The following is a 19,031-nucleotide window of genomic DNA, read 5'->3' on the forward strand; positions in this document are numbered from 1 at the left end:
TGGTGGATATTGTAACACGAATCTGAGTACTTCTTGAGTACTTAGCAAGTATGTTTTACATGTATTCAGACATCTACCATATTCTTTAGGTCCAGCATTACTTGTCAAACTTGAGTTTAAATGTCCATAACTGCTGTAATGGTTTTGCACTACTTCTGCTATACATTATTCTTCTATTGCTTGTTTTCCCCATTCTTCTTGGGAAACTTTGCACCTGTTCAATGCAAAGAAAAGAACGACTGGTTTGATGTAAAGGGATTTGATAAGAAGAGTAGAGAGACTACAGTTAAGCTATGCATGAATTTCCATTTTACATCACCTTTATGGCACAAACTAACAGTAGACTAACAGTGGTAGAGCATGGTGAGCGTTGAATCCTCCATTGTCCTAACAGCTGTGGACTCGCAACATGAAACACTTCTGGAAGTCTCCACACAAGATCATTGGAATCCCGCCTATACAGATGAAGAGGAGCAATATCCTAGCTCTGCTGGCAGGGGTAAAGCAATTAAGCATTTCAGATAATATTCAGATTTGTGACATAATTCAGTGAAGTACAACACTGTTATGGTGCAGATGGTTGTAATTCCCATACCATTAGCCTCAGTTCAGTATAATACCTTTATGTTATTTGTACTAGAGCCCTCAGGGGTGGCATCTATAACATTCATCTGTCATTCCAAGTCTATCTTTTGCATCTAATCTTCATTATTTGCCACTTTTCCTCACATCTCTGGGATTTTTAGACTTGCACTGCCAGTAGTGTAATAAAACTGAGCAGATTGTAACATTTGGTGACCCACCTTGGTGAGAAAAAAATTCCATTTTTCCACTTCAAAATTTTTATTGTAAAATCTGATGACAAAAGACAAAAAGGGGAGCTAGTGATTCAAATACATGAAACTGTGCTACAAAGGATAATAACTGTGCTACCTCCCGATGAATGTGAATATTTTGCTACCAGTTTTAGTGCCAGTAGCCAGCTGAGATACTGAAAGTGTGCTCATGTTCTTCAAGCCTAAAAAGTCTGTAGGCAGAGGCTTACAGAGTGCATTCTCCAGCTATTTTTGCTGTGTACCTAAATAGTTTCCAGTTAAAAATCTTTGAAAAGTATGGCTGGATATGGGCTTCGTTTTTAGGATGTTTTGGCTATAATGCACAGCTTTACCCTGTTAAGGAGAGGTGCAAAACTGAATAGCTGGAGGCACAGCTGGAGGCACAGGTATATACAGCTGGATTGGGGGCTAGCCTTGTAATTGCATAAAATTAGATTGTACTTAAAAGAAATACATTTCATTGGGACTTGTGGAAAGAGTTCTTATCCCGCTGTAAAAACAAGCATTTTCTACATCCTGTGGTAGGTCTTTGGATTTATACTATCTGCCTCCAATAGCTAGATATCCGTCTTTCTGTTTCCGAGATTGTTTTGAACGGTGAAAGTTTATACAATTGGCACCAGAACAGGTGCTATAATCACCCAAAAATAATTTTTGTGATAACTTTCTTTTAGTTTTGAAGTATTGTTAGATCAGTTGTATTCATACATTAGTTAATTTTTACTTTTTTTTTACAAGATAATCTATACATACTGGGTTTAATTACAAAAATAATTAATTATATTTGCATGAGTGCCCTGTTTATGAACATTTCATTGCCTGAATGTGAAGATAAATATTCCTCCAGTTTTGCTCTTTTTGGGAAATAGCGTAGGTTTCTCTAGCTGGTGGCTTATGGCATATGTCCAGCTCATTCTTTGCATGCTCTGATTAAGGACCTTTGCTTTACCTTTAATATATCACTCATGGAAACTTTTGATACCTAAGGCAAATATATTTCAGACTGATTTCTATTGCTTATCTTAGTGTTATAGGTATTCTTTTTTTTCTGGTGTCTTTTTTCTAAGCCTTTTAATGTTCATTAAAAAATCTCTTATGGTGGTGGTACTTCAGGTGATTTCTGACTGCATCTTCTGCTATGTAAACAACAGCAAGTTAAAGAGTAAACAATGAATATCAGTAAGAGCTTTAATTATTACTGAGTATGCTTTTCAACTTCGAATATATGAACCTACTTCATTCATCCAGTCCCAGAAGAAATGACAAATTCCTTGGAGCCGGTCTTGTAATTGTGTAGTTGAGATATTAACTCAAAAGAGAAAGTTCATCATCTTTTTCACTTTTAAAAACCCAGAATACACAGACTCAACAGTTAAGTTAGTATTAATAAATATGAACTAGGGATGCAAGCTGTTGTTTCTATGTGTTCTGCCACTGCTTGTCCTATAGCTTTTCTCTGCCATTGGTCATTGGGATACTTTCTAGCATACTTAAATCTTCTTCCAATCTTGGTGGTGCTTTTGTGTGATAGGGTTTCCAAAGGACTTTGGTTTTCTTTCGTCTTTCATTTTGCATCAAATGCAACAATGAAAAAAAAGCCAAACCATAGAAGCCAAGCACCCTTGTTGTGTAGACCATGAAGATGAGAATAATATGACTGGTGTTGGGTATTTTGATCATTATTGATTCAATCATCATCTTATCAGCACTAGTTACAAGTGAAAATGAAAAACGTCAAGGACCAACCCAACATCCACTATTACACAGTGTTCATTCTGGATGGATCAGTCAAGAACAAAATCCTGCATATACCACTGGGAGTATCGAACAACATGAATTTACCGTTGCAGGTGAAAATGATATTGAAAAGGAATCCTTTCATACAGGTAATATTACAGGTCACATTTTAGTAAATTATCAGGGTTTACTAAAGGTTTAGGTTTAGGACTTTTTTACTAATAGTTTTGCATTCTGAGGCCATAACAGAGGTTCTGTGAATAAACCTGAGCAATTCAGATGTTTTGGGGTTTTTTTGTTTGTTTGTTTGTTTTTTAGTTATTCTATTCTTCAGATCTGTTCCTGGAGGTTTGTTTTCTCTCCTATTTGGATTGCGTGTCAAGACCTATAGTAGATTAATTCCGTAACTGTCTCCTACATTTTGTGTTCTGTGTCATGTAGTCACAAGGTTTTAACAGGCTATCTACCAGGGTTGTATCTGTAGGAAACAGTGAATGTTTAAATGAAAAAATAATAATGTCTATTGTATTTTTCACATATTTGGGAGCTGCATTCACTCCCCTGTTGCAAGTCATTACTGGGTTTTTTTTCAGTTTTTGTTAATATGGCAATTATATCTAAAAATTTTTATCTAAAATATCTACTCACCCAACTTTTGAACAAGATGATACTGGTGATGAAGGGAAGAAAGCAAAGCATAGTGTAGAGTAAACGAGAGGCTTCTCTCTTCCATTGGTCAAAGCAGTTGAAATGTAAAAGGTCAAATGAGACTATAAAGCTAGTAACTGAAAATTGACATATATTAGTTTCTGTTCCTGTACGTATACTAAGTTTACTAGTTAATGACTGATGTGCTGTACTAAGCACTGCCAACAGTGCATTTAACACAGTCATCATCTGCTCTTGTAGATTATCAAATACAGGCAAGACAATAAACAATATTTGAGATGCTGTATAATGTGGATCTATTCCTTCAACTAAATGTAATCTTATTATCAAAAGTTTTGTGTAGCTCACTGCTTCAGCAGTCCCTAAGCCCATATTCCTCTAAGATATCAATCCCAGGTGTTTCATCAACATCCTTTAAAAATCTGGTGATGCAGTACAATGTATTACTGATACATATAAATACTATACTATACTATGCTATACTACTATAGCAATATAATTTGGCCTAGTTGAAATTAAAATTTTAACACACTGTGGCAGTTTTCTTGGGTTTTTTTATTTGGGTTGAGGGAGTTAAAGGGGGTTATGCTGCTTATAAGATTTGGGTACACTTTTGCTGTGACTGTCTAATAAAAACTACAGATTGGTTGATATGGACAATATAATATTTTTCTAAATAACTGCAATATCAAATATTCTCCAGCTGAATGCTGTCTTATTTATTGTGTGCACCATTCACAAATCTGCAGCATGTGCTAGCCTTCCCCTCTGTCAGACTTCCTTGTCTATTTTCCTGGAGATGCTGCAACTAATAAAACAGTGAAATTCTGAGGGGGAAAAATTGGATATAGTCAATACACTCAAATTCTGTGATTAAAACCTTACCGATGGGTCATATTCTTGCAGTTCTTTCTGCCTTTGCTGTTCTTAATTCTGCATCAGTGGATATTGGTTTGATATTCAATCAATACAAAATTAACAGCACGATTCAGGGAAATACTTTTGAAAAACAATGAGATATCTTAGTTCTGAAAAGCATATGCTCAGTTTGAGGAAGGAGTCAGTCCTATTGGTGACAGTAGGCAGCTTTTCTAAATATAAACCAGAATGAGAAGCAAATCTGCTTTACTTCTCTTTGCCATTAAATGTAGTAGACATGTGTGCAAGGCCTGTCATAGAGACAAGAACCGAAGAGGAGAATAATATGAGAAATGGATCTATATATACTGAGTTCATAATTGCTTCACCATCATCATAACAGCTATGGCCCCCAGCCATGGGGCCAAACAGAACGACTCGGCGCAAGACCCATTGGTGTATCCAGGTTGGGACAAGGGAGAGGATTATGCCACACAACCTGCTATAATGGATAGAATTATTCCTTCCAGAGAGAATAATCATGAAAAAGAGTCTTCCACTACAGGTACTAGTAATAATGTCAATTATGTATATTTCATCACTTCTATCTTTCAGATGGCCTGTCTTGGAAAGATATTGCATGAACTTGTAGAGAGGAGTAACTTACTCATCTCTTTAAGACAATTATATAAATTATAGAGTGATTAATTTTCTCTGTGCTCTACCTGGATGGTGGTGAAATAGAAGTTTTCCGTTTTAGCTCTGTGTAAAACATTTAGTTTTTTATTTACCAACACCACTTTTAGTGCTTTCTGTTCCTTAGTGAAGCATGACTGTGGAATTGCGTCCAGCTCATTACATATTATATTATTTGGTGTTGCCAAACTCTCTTTACCATAAAGTTGAATTCATTCTTATGTATATTTGTATATCAACAGGTTAATGTTTTTAATTTGTGAATATTCATCACTTTTCATAGATTTTATTGAAACATTTGTCCCTCTGGTTAGTAGAATGATGAGAGAAAGGAATTTACAAAACTGGCATGACACAACATCATGATGCTGTCTCATATAACACATACCATTTATACTATCAAAATAATGTTCTAAAAATGGGATATGAGAAACACAGGACTTATTCCTGAAATAAGAGGAAAGGTAACTTTAATCCTTTCTTAAACAGACAATGCTCAGAACCTATTTTTGATTTTGTGACAACTAGTTAGATTTCTTTTATGGTTGCTGTGTGTTCCTCTGATGGTATCTCTTCTGTCTCATTGCTCCTGCCATTATACAGCATTAGCCAGCTATTCTGAAAAAGCAGGACAGCTTAAGTTACGAAGCTGGAAAGCTGATGACAATGAAAATAAGTAGAAAAGCCTGTTTCCTTTTCTTCTATATGGTCCAATTAGAATAAAAACCATAAAGACTACTCTGCATATAAGGAAGAGAAGAACAGTGTGGGTGGTGGGTTCAGTAAACACCACACCACGAAGTAATTCTAATAGGTAAAAGCCTTCAGTAATGCCAAAATTTGAAGCTGATTCTGGGAGCAAATTTAGTCTTAACGACTACCATAAACAGAACAACGAATTATAACCATTTTCTGTAACTTGTCGCCACTCTCAGAGTCTTGAGCAACAAAGGAGAATCAATGCCTGTAGAAAGGGTTCTTTACTGTCAATACTTATATCTGTAATGTAAAACACACTGTAGCAGCACTTGACAGTGTCCCTGAAGCTGAGGATCAGGTCAGCCTGAGGCGTAGGTCAGGGAATTCTCTCTATGTCCTTTCCTTGTGTCCACTGTCCTTCGGAATATTTGATTAAGTAAAAAAGTGGATGAGAATATAAAATGAAAATATCTGATCAATACATTGAGAGAGCAGTGATGATGTACAGGAGGACAGGAGGTCTCCCTTCGCTTCCCCTTTTGTGGTGAGAAAATGGTAGCAGTGGTTTAAAGTGAACAGGAGACTGGAATGTGGTGGGAATGGGAGGGGCAAGGCAGCACACACATGGAATTCACAGCTGATTAAATCATCGTAGCAACACCTGTTGCCTCTCCTGACGGTGCCCACCACAAAGACCCAACTCAGCCACCTCTGCCTTCAGATAATGAACCAGGACAGGGCTCTGAAGGCACCACGCATCCCACAGACGCCCCTGGGGATGAGGTCTTCCACAGGACCACAGCTAGTATGAACAAAGCTGGTGATGACTCTCCTCTGACAGGTACCAGTAAGAATAATGGATCATGCTCATTTCTCATGCCTGGTGTGAAATGAGACATTATTTCTTCTGAAATTGACTCCTTTCCCTATCTTTCTCATCTTGGGGGTCTACATTCTAGTTGTGAACTTGCAGTGCAAACATTTTTATGATTTTGTTGCATGTGAACCTCCCAAGAAGAATTGCTATCTGTTAAGGATATTTTTCCCTGGGTCCCCTGTTTCTTATGTCTCCCAGCTTTTCTCACGTTTATTTTTAGTAGAAGGTGATACTGAGAAAGCAATTGCTTTGTGGGGGTGGCGGGTGGTGTAAATGAATCATAGACTTAAAAACAGTTTTTCATGTCTGATCATTCCTGGTCTTGGCGTTGCCACAGATTCTCTTAATACTGTAAACTTTGAAATAACTTACTGCAGTTTGTTCATGTAGTTCTGCAAGGTTCTAACTTCAATTCCTGAGCTCTACATGTTATCCAATTAAAATTATCCCCAATCAAAATATTGCTTTTTTATTCTAATATTTTTATTGTTTAATAATGGATTTTTTTGACATCGTAGTGCTTTGGAACTTCTTGCATCTTTCTTGCATTTTCTAAAAAAAAAATTCTAAGGAAAAATTAACATTTATGCTTTCCCTTTTCTTCTTCAAAATCCATTTTCATCAGGATTATTTAATCCGCAACACTTAGGATTTGCCAAAGAGCTATGAAAACCAAAGATTGTGTGGATTAAAATACAGTTCTTTTCCCTGCTCCCTACTCCTGTTTTCTAAATATGGAAGAGATCCTGTAAAGCTTCACAGTTCATTGTCATCAGTGTGTTAAGCTTTATGTGGTTTGACAGATCAATTGCAAATAGGAAAACCCAAGTACAATTTCGCAATTTATTCAATGTTTTCAATCAAGTCATTCTAATCTTTTTCTTATGTAATGACAGGAATTCTTATACTCATTTTATTCTGAAAATAGTATTTTTATTCTCCCTTCTAAATAGTGATTACTAGGTATTTTCAAAACTAACACTTTAGGCTACTGTTTGGAAATGCATCTTTTGGTTTCTCATTTTGCTTAGTGATATTTCCTTTCAGTGGTGTAATTTTGAGTGAATATTAACCTTTAATATTCAGTTAATATTTTGGAGGACTTGAAAATTCTGGAAGTGCATTTAGTTAAGCTATGCCTTTTTCTCAGCATGCTTTTGTGACATCCTTACTCTGTTGCATCAGCAGCAGTCTTAGCACTGCCAGAATGATGTGTGAAGGGTGTTCATTAAATAATTTCATTCCTTAATTTTCCATATGATTTAGTTTTAAATTCTTCTCTTGGGAGACCAACACACATTCTTATGATCATCTCATCGAAAAGGAGAGATGCCTAAATAGACTTAAAAAGACATTTTTTAATATGATGGTATTGTCGATCTCAAATAATCAGGTCTAAGTGGCTGCTACCTACTCTTTGGAAAGTTTTTATGTGCTTTAATCCACACTGAAATTTAGGAAATGAATAAGCAACTATTGAAGTGATCAATAGAGTGTTAATGAAGGAACAGACAAACCAAAAATAATGTGACATATACAGATCTTGCTTGCTTGTGTTTTTTTTTTCACTGTATATTCTACATAGGCTAAAAAAGAAAAAGGTAGAGCTTGTTAAATAAAATAAAGAGGGACAAATACATAAGGTGGGGTTTTGTAAACATCTTTGAAGTTAACTTAGCCATCATCACAACAGTCACAGCCTCCACTGATGTTCTGAAACCAGAAGATATAACCCAGGAAGCGTGGGCATCTCACATCATGGTAACAGCTGTTGCCTCTCCTGACGGTGCCCACCACAAAGACCCACCTCAGGCACCTCCGCCTTCAGATGATGAACCAGGACAGGGCTCTGACGGCACCACGCATCCCACAGACACCCCTGGGGCTGAGGTCTTCCACAGGACCACAGCTAGTATGAACAAAGCTGGTGATGACTCTCCTCTGACGGGTACCAGTAAGGATAATGGATCATACTCATTTCTCATGCCTGGTGCGAAATGAGACATTATTTCTTCTGAAATTGACTCCTTTCCCTATCTTTCTCATCCTGGGGGTCTACATTCTTGGTGTGGACTTGCAGTGCCCTGTGGTGGGATCTGTGCTGTTGATAGAATTACCTTCTGGACAAGGTATAAGGGACTCTTTGCTGGTACACTTGGCGGTTTCTGTCCTTTGCTGAAGCATGTTTCTGGGTGGCCTCCTGACTGTTCTGCAAGACACGCACTTTGGTGATTCTGAATCCCCAGCCCCACGTTCCTTTCTTGTGCATCAGGGGGATCAGGCTTGACATGCCTTGGCACCATGATTGGTGTGGTGGAGGTGCTCTGGTGGGTTAATCAGATGGCTTGCTCCTGTGACTCAGCAGCAGCACCATCACCGGGGAGTGCTGTCCCGGTAGTGAGGGCAGGGCAATCATAGAAGAATTACATCCCATAAATTCTGCCTTCAATTCCTTACTCTCCCTCAAAGGTGGATTGCCAGGCAAGACCACCACAGATCTGGCTGCAGTATGGCTGCTCACTCCTGAGTTACAGGGTCAGGTTGTTGCTGCTGTGGTCTCTTCTTCTGAAGGTCTTCCCTCTCCATCTGTCACTGGGATCTGTATATGTTGCCAATGTCTCCCTCCAACATGGTGAGCATGTATGTGGTGCTTAAGGGTCTCTCAGAAGCCAGTGACAGTGTGGAAGAGGAAGGGGAGGCCTTCATGTCTTCTCTCCTTCTGTGCTTTGAATAATGAAGATGGATGTGCTTTCTGGTTTGGTGTGGTTCAGGAAAGAGGGAAATAATGTGGGTGGTGGTTTTGTGAGCACTCACTTTTAAAGCTGATCATGCCATCGTCATGGCAGTCACAGAGTCTGTGGATGATGTTAACCAAGAGAAAGCAACCAAGGAGCCACTGGCACCTGGCACTCCACCTGGAAGTGAAAGTGAACAAGCAAACACCACAGATGGTTCCCATGTCAGTTGGATACCTGGAGTTTTTCCAGACATTGAAGATCATCTTAACCAATTGCAGACCCCTCTTCCTACTAGTAAGAACTACAAATTACGAGCATTTTCATTTATCCATCAGTCAGTTGTTGTTTTGGACAATGGCGATTGTCCAAAAACGTGTACTAATCATGATTTCCTATTTGGTTTTTATTATTGTTAATGACCTGCTTATAGGATGTTGTTAAAGGGAATCTCTTCCTGTGCAAAGCAGAGGACGTTTGCTAAAAGGCTGAAAATAGTGTTTTGCAAATAACCTTTTCTTATATTCTCTTATTTGTATGTGGTAACACAACTATTAAAGTGAACAAGTGTAAACTTTCTCCTCATGCCCATACATATGTGATAGCATTTTGTCTTTCTTTTTTGCTGGGCTCAAATGATAGCTATGTAACACTTAACTGTCTGTCACTTTTTCCCTCATCCGTATTTGGTCTACATTAGTTGAATATATATCAAAAGAAAGGTAATTCTCTGTGAAACCTTTTTTTCTAAGTGTATTTGCTGTTCGTATCTTGCCAGTAATTAATTATAGCTATGTTACTGGGCTGTAACTGACATTTCATTTGTCAACAACTTTTTTTTTAAAGGGTTATTCTTCTGCTAGAGGTAGTGCAGATAACAGTAAGAGTGTTTACTTATTACACTACATATAGCCTTTCTTTTTTTGTGTGTGTGTGGTCGCATGCCGATAGTACGGGAAATGAAGGGACTTTTCCTTATTCCCAAATGCAGTTTCTGTACAAATAATCATCCTAACAGTAAGGTTTTTCCCAAATGCTACTTCTCACGCACACTAATCCAAATACTATTTTCATGCGCCTTTTTGGAAGTTAGTGGGACCATCCCAGGGTAGATTTTGGCCAATACTCTGTGGACATTCTTTGCACATAAGCATATGTACCTATATTTTTATAGCATTATACAGCAAACACTTTAAAGATAATTCTGTTATTAATTAATTAATTAATGTTAATTCATACATTATCAGGTAGAATTGGGCCTACTTTTTTTTTTTTCAGAATTTTATATAAACCCAGCAAAATCAACCCTATCAAAATTGCCTGAGTTATAGTATTTTGACATAGGCACAACAATGTAAATGCAAAATGTGTATTTGATAGAATTTTATTGGAAAGATAAATCTGTTTTTAATAATGGTTTCCTACTACAACAAACTCATTTCTTGACTTTCACTGCCCTATTCACTTAATTAATCCAAGCTGCCTCCTTAATTTTATGTGCAGACATTACACACTATGAAAAAATGTTTGCTACCTTTCTGTTTTGAGCACATAAAACCTGTAAGAACTGGCTGAAGATAATTTTCAAGGTGAATGTCTGCGTCGAATCTTTGCATTGTCAATGCCCTGGCAAAGGCTCATAAGGCCATATTCCCAAAACTCTTTCTTTTTTCATTTATCTTCTCTTGGTGCTTTTTAAAAACACAATACAAGGGAATTACTAGGACACTACCATCATCATAAAAAAGTTTATTTATTGAAGGGTTCATTCATTTGTAACATTGCCCCATGTAGCTGTAATGGAATGGAAAAATTCATGAATATATTGGCAGACTATAGTTAAAGGCTTTCTCTGAACAAATGAATGGCTTGATGTACTATACTACTTTTCTTTCATTTGCTTTTTCTCTACAGCAATGTTTAAGTTATGGTCCGACATCACACTAATGACTGATCTGTTGTCCAAGTGTCCATGGAGTAACAAATCAGTCCACTGAAGGAACCCAAAAAATACCTGTCAAAAAGAAAAAATCCAGTATGTCATCAAAATGAAATGTAGAGAGCTTTTGAGGATCCCTCCCTGCTACTTGCAAGCACTTCCCCAGAGTCAGAACAGCAGGGGACATGACTGAATCCTGCTGCTTCTCAGTGCTCAGGGAAGGGGAGAGGCGAATGTAGCAGTTCTATAAGCACACAAATTTTAATAAATGTCTGCATGCCTTTCTAAGGGGCTTTGCGGTGGAAAAGCTCTGGCATTTCTCAAGGATTATATAAAGCACCTCAAAAACAATCTGCTGAGATGGTGGGGTAGACAAGTGGTTATGTTCCTCTTGGTCAGCTTTCCTGGAGGCTAGATCAGGACTCTTAGTTGCTGAATTAGTGCTCTGTCCGTTGTGGTGAGATAGCACGGAACAACTCACCAGTCAATAAGTTTCTTGTTAATAAAAATAATGAAAACATCTGGAAGATTCATGAGCTACTTGCTAGCTAAGCTTAACAGAGGGAAAAAACGTGCTTCTCAGTTTTGTGTTTGCCAGCTGCTATTAGGAAATGAGATCAGAAATGCTGGCTAGAAATGAGTTGCAACGTGTGTTAAAGAAAAAGAACTTTACAGCTGATTAGAGTAAGTCCTTAATTTGCTCTTAGAGTCCGGAAGAATTCACAGAGGTGGAGAACAGTAATACCTTTTTTGTAGTGATAATGCAGTAGTAGTCCCAAATGAAATCACTATATCTATAGTCTGCTGATAATTGTAGACTTGGGATACCCACATGGCAACAGAAATGTAATTGTGTAAACGTTCAAGCGGTATGGCCAGTATAGCAAATACTTGAGACTGGAAGTATGCATTTTGATTTCAGATCTAATACTGTCTTAGAACCAAATTACAGAACTTATTAAAAAGGGCAAGAGAATCCACTTCTAAGTTTACAGAGAGCATTTTTTCTATTAGGAAAAATATTTTGAATTTTTAAAGTCCCACTCTATACATAGCTATCAAATTTAAAACCATTCAGAGAATTATCCTTCTATGTTATGAAAGCATTAGAGTTCTAGAAATTAAGTTTTATCCTGTGTAGGAATAAAATTAAAAGTTTCAAAATTTCTCCAGATTGGTCATTTTAGGTCTCTCTCTCTTCTTTTCTCACTCTCTTTTCCCCATGGAACGGACAAGATGTTTGACTTGTGTGACAAAAACCTCTTAAAAAAGTTGCCAGCATTTACATATCTTTACATTTTTCTCCAGAAAATTTCTAGGCAATTATAATTGCATTTCGGTTCATGAAGTACAGCATAATCAAAACTGAAACATATGAGAGAGACAAGAGGGGAAAACCATGAGTTTTGTTATACAAAATACTAAAACTAGCCATAGTTCAAATGAGTATGATGATTACTACTATGTAATAGTTTTCAGTATAAATTCTTTTTAATGACCTCAGCATGAACTTTCTAGAGTATGTTTTTTTAATTGTGAAAGTCATAGTCTTTGCACCTCGCTGTTTAATATTCACTAAGATATTTGGCCTAATGGATAGTTTTGTTCTTTAGGATCTACCTCCAGTATATATGGTAATCAAGGACCACACAAGGGACATTATGAATCCACTACTTTCCCTGGAGCGACCACAACAACAACAACAGTTTCACAACAAAGGTCGGCCCAGGTACCAGGTAGGTTTTTGAAGACATATGTTTTAACAATTTAAGCACAGAATTGTATTAGTATCAACTGAAGTAAGAGATGAAAATGTAGGTCAAGTACAGTTGTTCAGGCTTTGTTCTGAATCAGATAATATTCAGCATTTTCACTAGTAGTCTGAAAAATGGAGCATATTGTACTCCAGCAATTTTCCAGCAATATCAAGATGAGAGAATGGGATTAATATCCAAATAACCTTTATAAATTGATATGAAATCAGTAAAGTTATATGCAAAGTATCATATCCATGAGAATGTTCAGTGAAAATAATAGCTGAGACAGAGTAAGGCTTGCAGATCAAAACGGAATAGAAAGAAGCCAACACCATGATACAATTGCAAAAGAATGCAGATACATTTTGGGACATATTAACAGTAAAGTAGTTTTTAAAACAGAGAAAGTAATTATCGCACTCTATGTAGGCCTAGCAAGTCCAGAGGTGAAGCTCTGTGTTCAGTTCAAGCATTGCATTAATCACATAGAAAAAAAAATGGAGAAGAGCACAAAGAAAATTTTGGAAAGGTAACCTTTGAAACACCTTTTGAAGAACTCATCATTTTCAGAGAAGACTGAAGGGAGATATGGAGTAATAATAATTAACTAATTAGAAGTAGTAATTTGTTTCAAATGAAACGTAGGAGACTTGTTTCAAACAAACAAAATAAAGAAGTTAGCTCTTAGGAAAGGATCTCTGTCTGTAATGGTAGTACAGCATGAAGAATAGGCTACTGGGAAGGTTGTGAGATCTCCTTTACTAAAAAGGTTAAGAGTGAATGGAATATTCCTCAGCCATCTTCTTATTGACCCTGTTTCGCTGGAGTGAAATGTAGCTGATATGACCTCTTAGGGTTCCTTCCAGTTTTGTAGTTCCTTTTTTTTTAGAGTTTGGCCCAAAAATACCCCTTAAAGTAAGATTTTAAATGAAAAAATGAACATTTCACTCTACCTGAAAGTCATCCTGCTTTTGTGCCTGGGACTGCAGGTGTATCATTGCTAAGCCTTTTCTTTTGCTCTTGGAGTAAATCAGTGATACAACTCCTCTTCACCTATGCCTGCCAAAGTACAGTGCTTATAGGTGCTAACAGTGGTGGGGTATTTCATCTGAGTTGGCCTGTGTATAGCTGAATGATGAAAATGTATTCAATTTGCACAGAAGCACTTTGTAAAACAAACAAACGTTCATGCAAGCTAGGAAAAAAGTCAGGCAGTTTAAAGAATGTAAAAGAGCTTCTGTTCTCGCAGATCTGTGAAACGGCAAAACTACATGAGATATGTTAACACGCTTTCTTCCCCTCCCTCAACTCTCCCCACAGAATGGCTGATGATAGTTGCAGCTCTTCTGGCACTTGCGTTGATTCTTGCAGTGTGCATTGCTGTTAATAGTCGGAGAAGGTAAGGTAGCTGCTTTACTTTTTCAAAACACACTGCCTTGCTATTTTCTTCATCGAGAGGCTTCAAAGCTTCAAGTAGCATAACACAGGAAGGAGCTTCCTCTGCGAAGCTCTGTGACTTGGGGCGTGAGGGCCCAGGTCACCGTGTCCTGCACAGGTCACACATCAGCCTTCACACTCACGTGGAAGGATGTGAAGTCAGTATCTGTATAAACCGTTTGGTCTTTACTTGTAGATGGAAACTAACTGTATATAGATCACAGAGAATTAATTATTCTCTACCCATTACTTATTAATAGGAAAATCCTGTCCACTGAGAGTGAAAACTATGTGAGATGGACATAGGCAGTAGCAACCACAGGGTGAGCTGAGTGTAATCCTCCACCATTAACAGAGTTGTCTGTGTACAGTGTGAAGGGCTGTGTTAGACAATTGCTCTCACAGGATTAATCTGTTCCTTCCAAATAATATCAGTATCATAGCTGGCAGTCACAGGGGTATAATCTAACATTGCTATCAGAGCACTCAATAGCTTTATTTACTCTACTTTACAGATGAAGCAGCTGAGGAATAGAAAGTTGCAGTGATCTGTGCAAAGTTAGCCAGGAAATCTGAAAAAACTCTAGCCTAAAGGATAGGCTATAATGTTCTTAACTTTCTTTTCTCTGGGGGTTGTTCTGAGGTTACTTCTCAATTGTCTTAAACAGCTTTTTGCTACTTGAATGTTAAAGTTGAATGCTTTAACAGAGTAACTATTTTCTACTTGAATGTTGAATTTGAACTTTTTTATATAATATGTGGAGATTTTTGTTCAGGAAACAGCGAGCAAATTTATTGCTAGTCTGCTGGTTGCAGGAAAGCACATGTTAATTCTTCTGTGAAATAGTGTCAAGGTCCTCCAAAGCATGGTGTGGGTGCTAGAATAAAGCCACCATGGTGAGGGAACAACCCAGGCAGTCCCTGCCCATAATGCAGAAGGCTTCTAGGAGACAAAACAGTGCAAACTAAATGCCAAATTGTCAGAGTAAACTGATACAGTTTTGCTGAAGTCAGTAGTGAGATGCCACCTGGTATGTTTGCCCTATGACTGTATCCACCATATCAGTGCTTCTCTAACACTATTATTAGAGACCTGTTGAATTAAGAAGCATATGGTGAGACAGAAAACTCTACAACTCAGCCTCTGAGTTACACAGCCTAAATGGCTTGTCTTATTGATTTATGTGTTACTATATTATGCCTTTGAAAGTAGCAACTGCCATTGTTTCCTCCCTCTTAGCTCAGAGTCACCATAGGAACAGACAAACAAGGCCACTATGGCTAATTATAGATTGCATCTGACAAGAAATGAAACAATCTCAGGGCTGTAAATTATGCCCTAGATACCGTTAATGGAAACCGTATCTTTTACTTAGAGCTTCCATGCAGCTGGGAGTGAGTTGCAAAGAGAGAATGTGCCTGTGGGTGCACGTATGTGTACGAATGCATGGATTAAGCCCTAGTAATATGTGTTAATCACTGTGAGGAAAACTTTTTGAAGCAGGGAAGTACTCTGGTATGCTTGAAACAAGTGGAATTTTTTCTTTCACTTTAGCATGATCCAAATGATAACATGAGTAAGTCAAGAATCCTTTCTTCATCTATTCTGATAAGTGCTATTATGCTCAAAATTCATAGAGAGGTAGTTGCTGTGCGGTCAGCATACTGCACATGAATGCCAACTAATCCGAAACGAACACTGCAGCAGCGCTATGAGAAAACTGGATAGCTGAGAAAGGAGGATTGAGCATTTCAGTGTTAGCTGAGCAGTAAGTTGAGAATGTTTCAAGCATTGATTTATTTAAAAAGTGAGAACTACCTGTGTTTTTATTTGTGTAATGCTGTCAGTTACACCATTTTTCTAAATGAATGCTAACTGCAGCATCTCCAGTTTCAGCCTCATTTGGGTTGTCTGAAAAAGTCCAGTGAGGCAGAGGCCTTAGTTTCAAGGTAGTTAACTTCCTGATTCAGAAATCAATAGATTTAGCCTTTCTAGTTAGGAGGTCAGTATGGCAGAGATTTCAAACAAGCAATTGGGCCTTCTCAGTAAATAGCAAATTGCTTGGCTATAGTATTTCTTTTTTTTTTTTTTTTTTAAATTGGTGTTATCATAAGTTATCTTAACCAAAAACCAAAACGGCCAAGGTTCAGTGTGGTCCTATTTAGTCACTTAGTTAGATATTCCTCTTGTTGCAAAGAAGACTGCCTCTGTCTGGTGCCTGTTGTAAAAAGGGTTAGGATCTCCTTCCAGGGTCCAAGAAGATGCTGCCCAGCCTGACCATCACGTCAGGAAAGGCACTCTGAGCTGCTCTTTCAAGAGGCTGTGGAGCTCCACAGCTCCTTGCTGGCCTCTTTCGGCATTTCATGGCTGCAGAGCAGGAATCATTCCCAAGGGTGTGTGTAACATTAGCACAGTGGACTGAGCTACTTCAGATAAAACAACCCTCATCTATCGGTCAATAAGCATGAAAAAAGTAATATTTCAGAAGGATAACAATATAATTAAACTGCCACATTAGTCATTCAGGCAAAATATGCTTCATTTAAGAAGAAAGCACTGTAAAGTACAACTTCACAGAGACGTTGCCCCTCTTAAGAGAGCTGTGCTTTGTATATTCAGTTTACAAAAGGCTGTTCGAGGACAAGTAGGATGTTCAGCGCTGTGTAGCCAGAAAACCATCTTAACAGTCTGGGGGAAATCTGACAGCTGTGTAACTAGTACTTTTTTACTACCCTGAAGAATACCCAGCCCATGTTGACCAGCACGCATCAGTTTTGGACTTTTTAAAAGAGTGTGTGTGTGCGCGCGCGCACGTGTTCATTCAGAGCTACATATAGAGTTTATTGGGAAGCACTGCAGTGAGTATAACTTTAAAAGCACAGTAGCTATTTCCTACCTTAATATCATAAGGAGCTGTGCTGTTGATAGTAGCAAGAGTAGTTCTCCATATTTCCTTGCTGTTGGTGGGCTTCTAGGCCTGACATGCTTTGTGAACCAGTACAGGCAGGACGCAGGAACAACCACAAAACCACGGATGAAATGCAAAGAGTAAATTTATTTTTGTTACCTCTCCAACCGGGCGATCCCCGAAGCAGCACCCGGGCAAAGGCACACGAGCAGGGACGCAGGCACCGCGGAGCTCGGTCCTTGCTAGAGGATCACTGAACCTGCTGTTCTCACCTATATTTCAGGGATTCGCGCAGGCATAGTTTACCACTGTCCTTCCCACAGCAGGGCAGGAACCTCAAGCATGTTCGATAGGATGCCTGTATTACAGACCTGTGTTATCTAAACACAGATGTTCTACTTATCCAACACACAAGGCCAAACAACAATCAGTATGATATATGTGTTTTTCGACACCCCAGCTACAAGTCACTTGAACATATTTACAACCCTCCTCACCAGTCTTCCGTTATTTTCTCACACATGCTAATACAAAGAAGGAAAAAGTTACCTTGAATAATGAGGTGAGAGCTTGATCCAGATTTTCTGCTATCTCAAGAACTTGAGCATTTTCAAAGTTGTGGTCCCAAGTCTGGGTTTAGAATGATCCTGTCCTTATAGTGGGATATATATAAAGTTCATAAATGTGGATATATCCAAATGTTAGAAAATCTTTTCTAGCTTTCAGTAACGAATGTTATTCCTATCTGTAATAAAGATAGCTAAAAATCAAATAAGTGAGCTCCTGCCAAATTTTATGCATATAATGGTGGATGCTTTCAAAAATAAAATATGCAATATGGAGAAACTTTACACTTTGCATTGTATAAGTCTGCACTGGCAGACACAAGTTTCGTTTCCAAGCACATTTTCCTAAATATTGACTTTCAATTTTTTTTCTTATTTCTGTTAGATCTCCATTTATAGTACTTATTTTCTTTTTATTTCTTTCTAGATGTGGGCAGAAGAAAAAGCTAGTGATTAACAATGGCAAAGGGGCAGTGGAGGACAGGAAGACAAGTGGATTAAATGGAGATGCCAGCAAATCACAAGAAATGGTGCACTTGGTTCATAAAGAACAGTCAAATGACCGAACAGGAGCATGTGACGAACTTCTGACCGTTAATGAAACACAAAATCATCAGGAGCTTGACATGAAGAGTGGAGTGTAATGGTACCAAGTTGCCAAGTAGATCAGAGCTGGGGAAATCAAAATCACATGGAACTTGGACAGGAATTCACAGATGCACTGTGCTACTGATGTCTTTTGAACATAATTAAACTTAAGTTTTATTCGTTTTTAATCACTTCAAAATGATGTCTGAGTTACAGAATTGACATTTGCTTTCTGAAATAAGCCCCCAAGAGTTTCACAATGTTTTCATTTCCCAGTTCCTGCACAGAGGACACTCACTGTGTCGTGGGTGTTAGTTCAGATACAAGTTTACATCATTGTTCCCCAGATGGAGGGTCTTCGCTGTGCGGAGCTACAGAAGTATGCAGTCACTCCATCTTACAGGCATTTAAGGTACTAAAATTGCCATGGTACAAGGGTAAGTAAGGAACAAATGTCAAGAGCAAAAATCAAGTTTAAACCAAAAAAGCCTCCTATACAATGTCTAAAACATCAGAATCCTTCAGAAATGCTTTCCAGCCAGGAAGAGCAGTAGGTGTATTCAGAGTCTGCCAGTATAAACAAAAAGTGACATTTTATGATGATTTATGGCTTGGTTTGCAATGAGGGAAACCCAGAAGGACAAAATTTATTTATCTCTATTTTTAAATGTCTATGGGCATTCAGCAAGTCTTCTTGGGAGGGGGAATAAAGAGATGAAAACACGAGC

The 19,031-nt window shown here is 38.0% G+C and overlaps 1 protein-coding gene across 1 annotated transcript; it reads left to right on the top strand.

The window, feature by feature from the left end:
• The first annotated feature begins 360 nt into the window (after positions 1–360).
• Positions 361–18,612, top strand: LOC104073503 (CD44 antigen-like). The gene is made up of 9 exons (XM_009573312.1): positions 361–499; positions 2,543–2,722; positions 4,504–4,665; positions 6,151–6,342; positions 8,066–8,326; positions 9,219–9,404; positions 12,660–12,782; positions 14,124–14,202; positions 18,143–18,612. The coding sequence occupies exons 1-9, from the start codon at positions 361–363 to the stop codon at positions 18,357–18,359; spliced, it is 1,539 nt and encodes a 512-aa protein (XP_009571607.1). The 3' UTR covers positions 18,360–18,612.
• Positions 18,613–19,031: the final 419 nt, after the last annotated feature.

This window comes from Fulmarus glacialis, unplaced genomic scaffold (assembly GCF_000690835.1).
Source record: "Fulmarus glacialis isolate BGI_N327 unplaced genomic scaffold, ASM69083v1 scaffold5930, whole genome shotgun sequence".
Taxonomy (NCBI): Eukaryota; Metazoa; Chordata; class Aves; order Procellariiformes; family Procellariidae; genus Fulmarus; species Fulmarus glacialis.

Bases quoted from the DNA above. Each gene is read 5' to 3' on its own strand.
- LOC104073503 (XM_009573312.1), top strand. From the start codon at position 361: ATGGTGAGCGTTGAATCCTCCATTGTCCTAACAGCTGTGGACTCGCAA. The intron at 4,666-6,150 runs GTACTAGTAATA...AAATCATCGTAG, and splicing joins AAAAGAGTCTTCCACTACAG to CAACACCTGTTGCCTCTCCT. The intron at 6,343-8,065 runs GTAAGAATAATG...TCATCACAACAG, and splicing joins CTCTCCTCTGACAGGTACCA to TCACAGCCTCCACTGATGTT.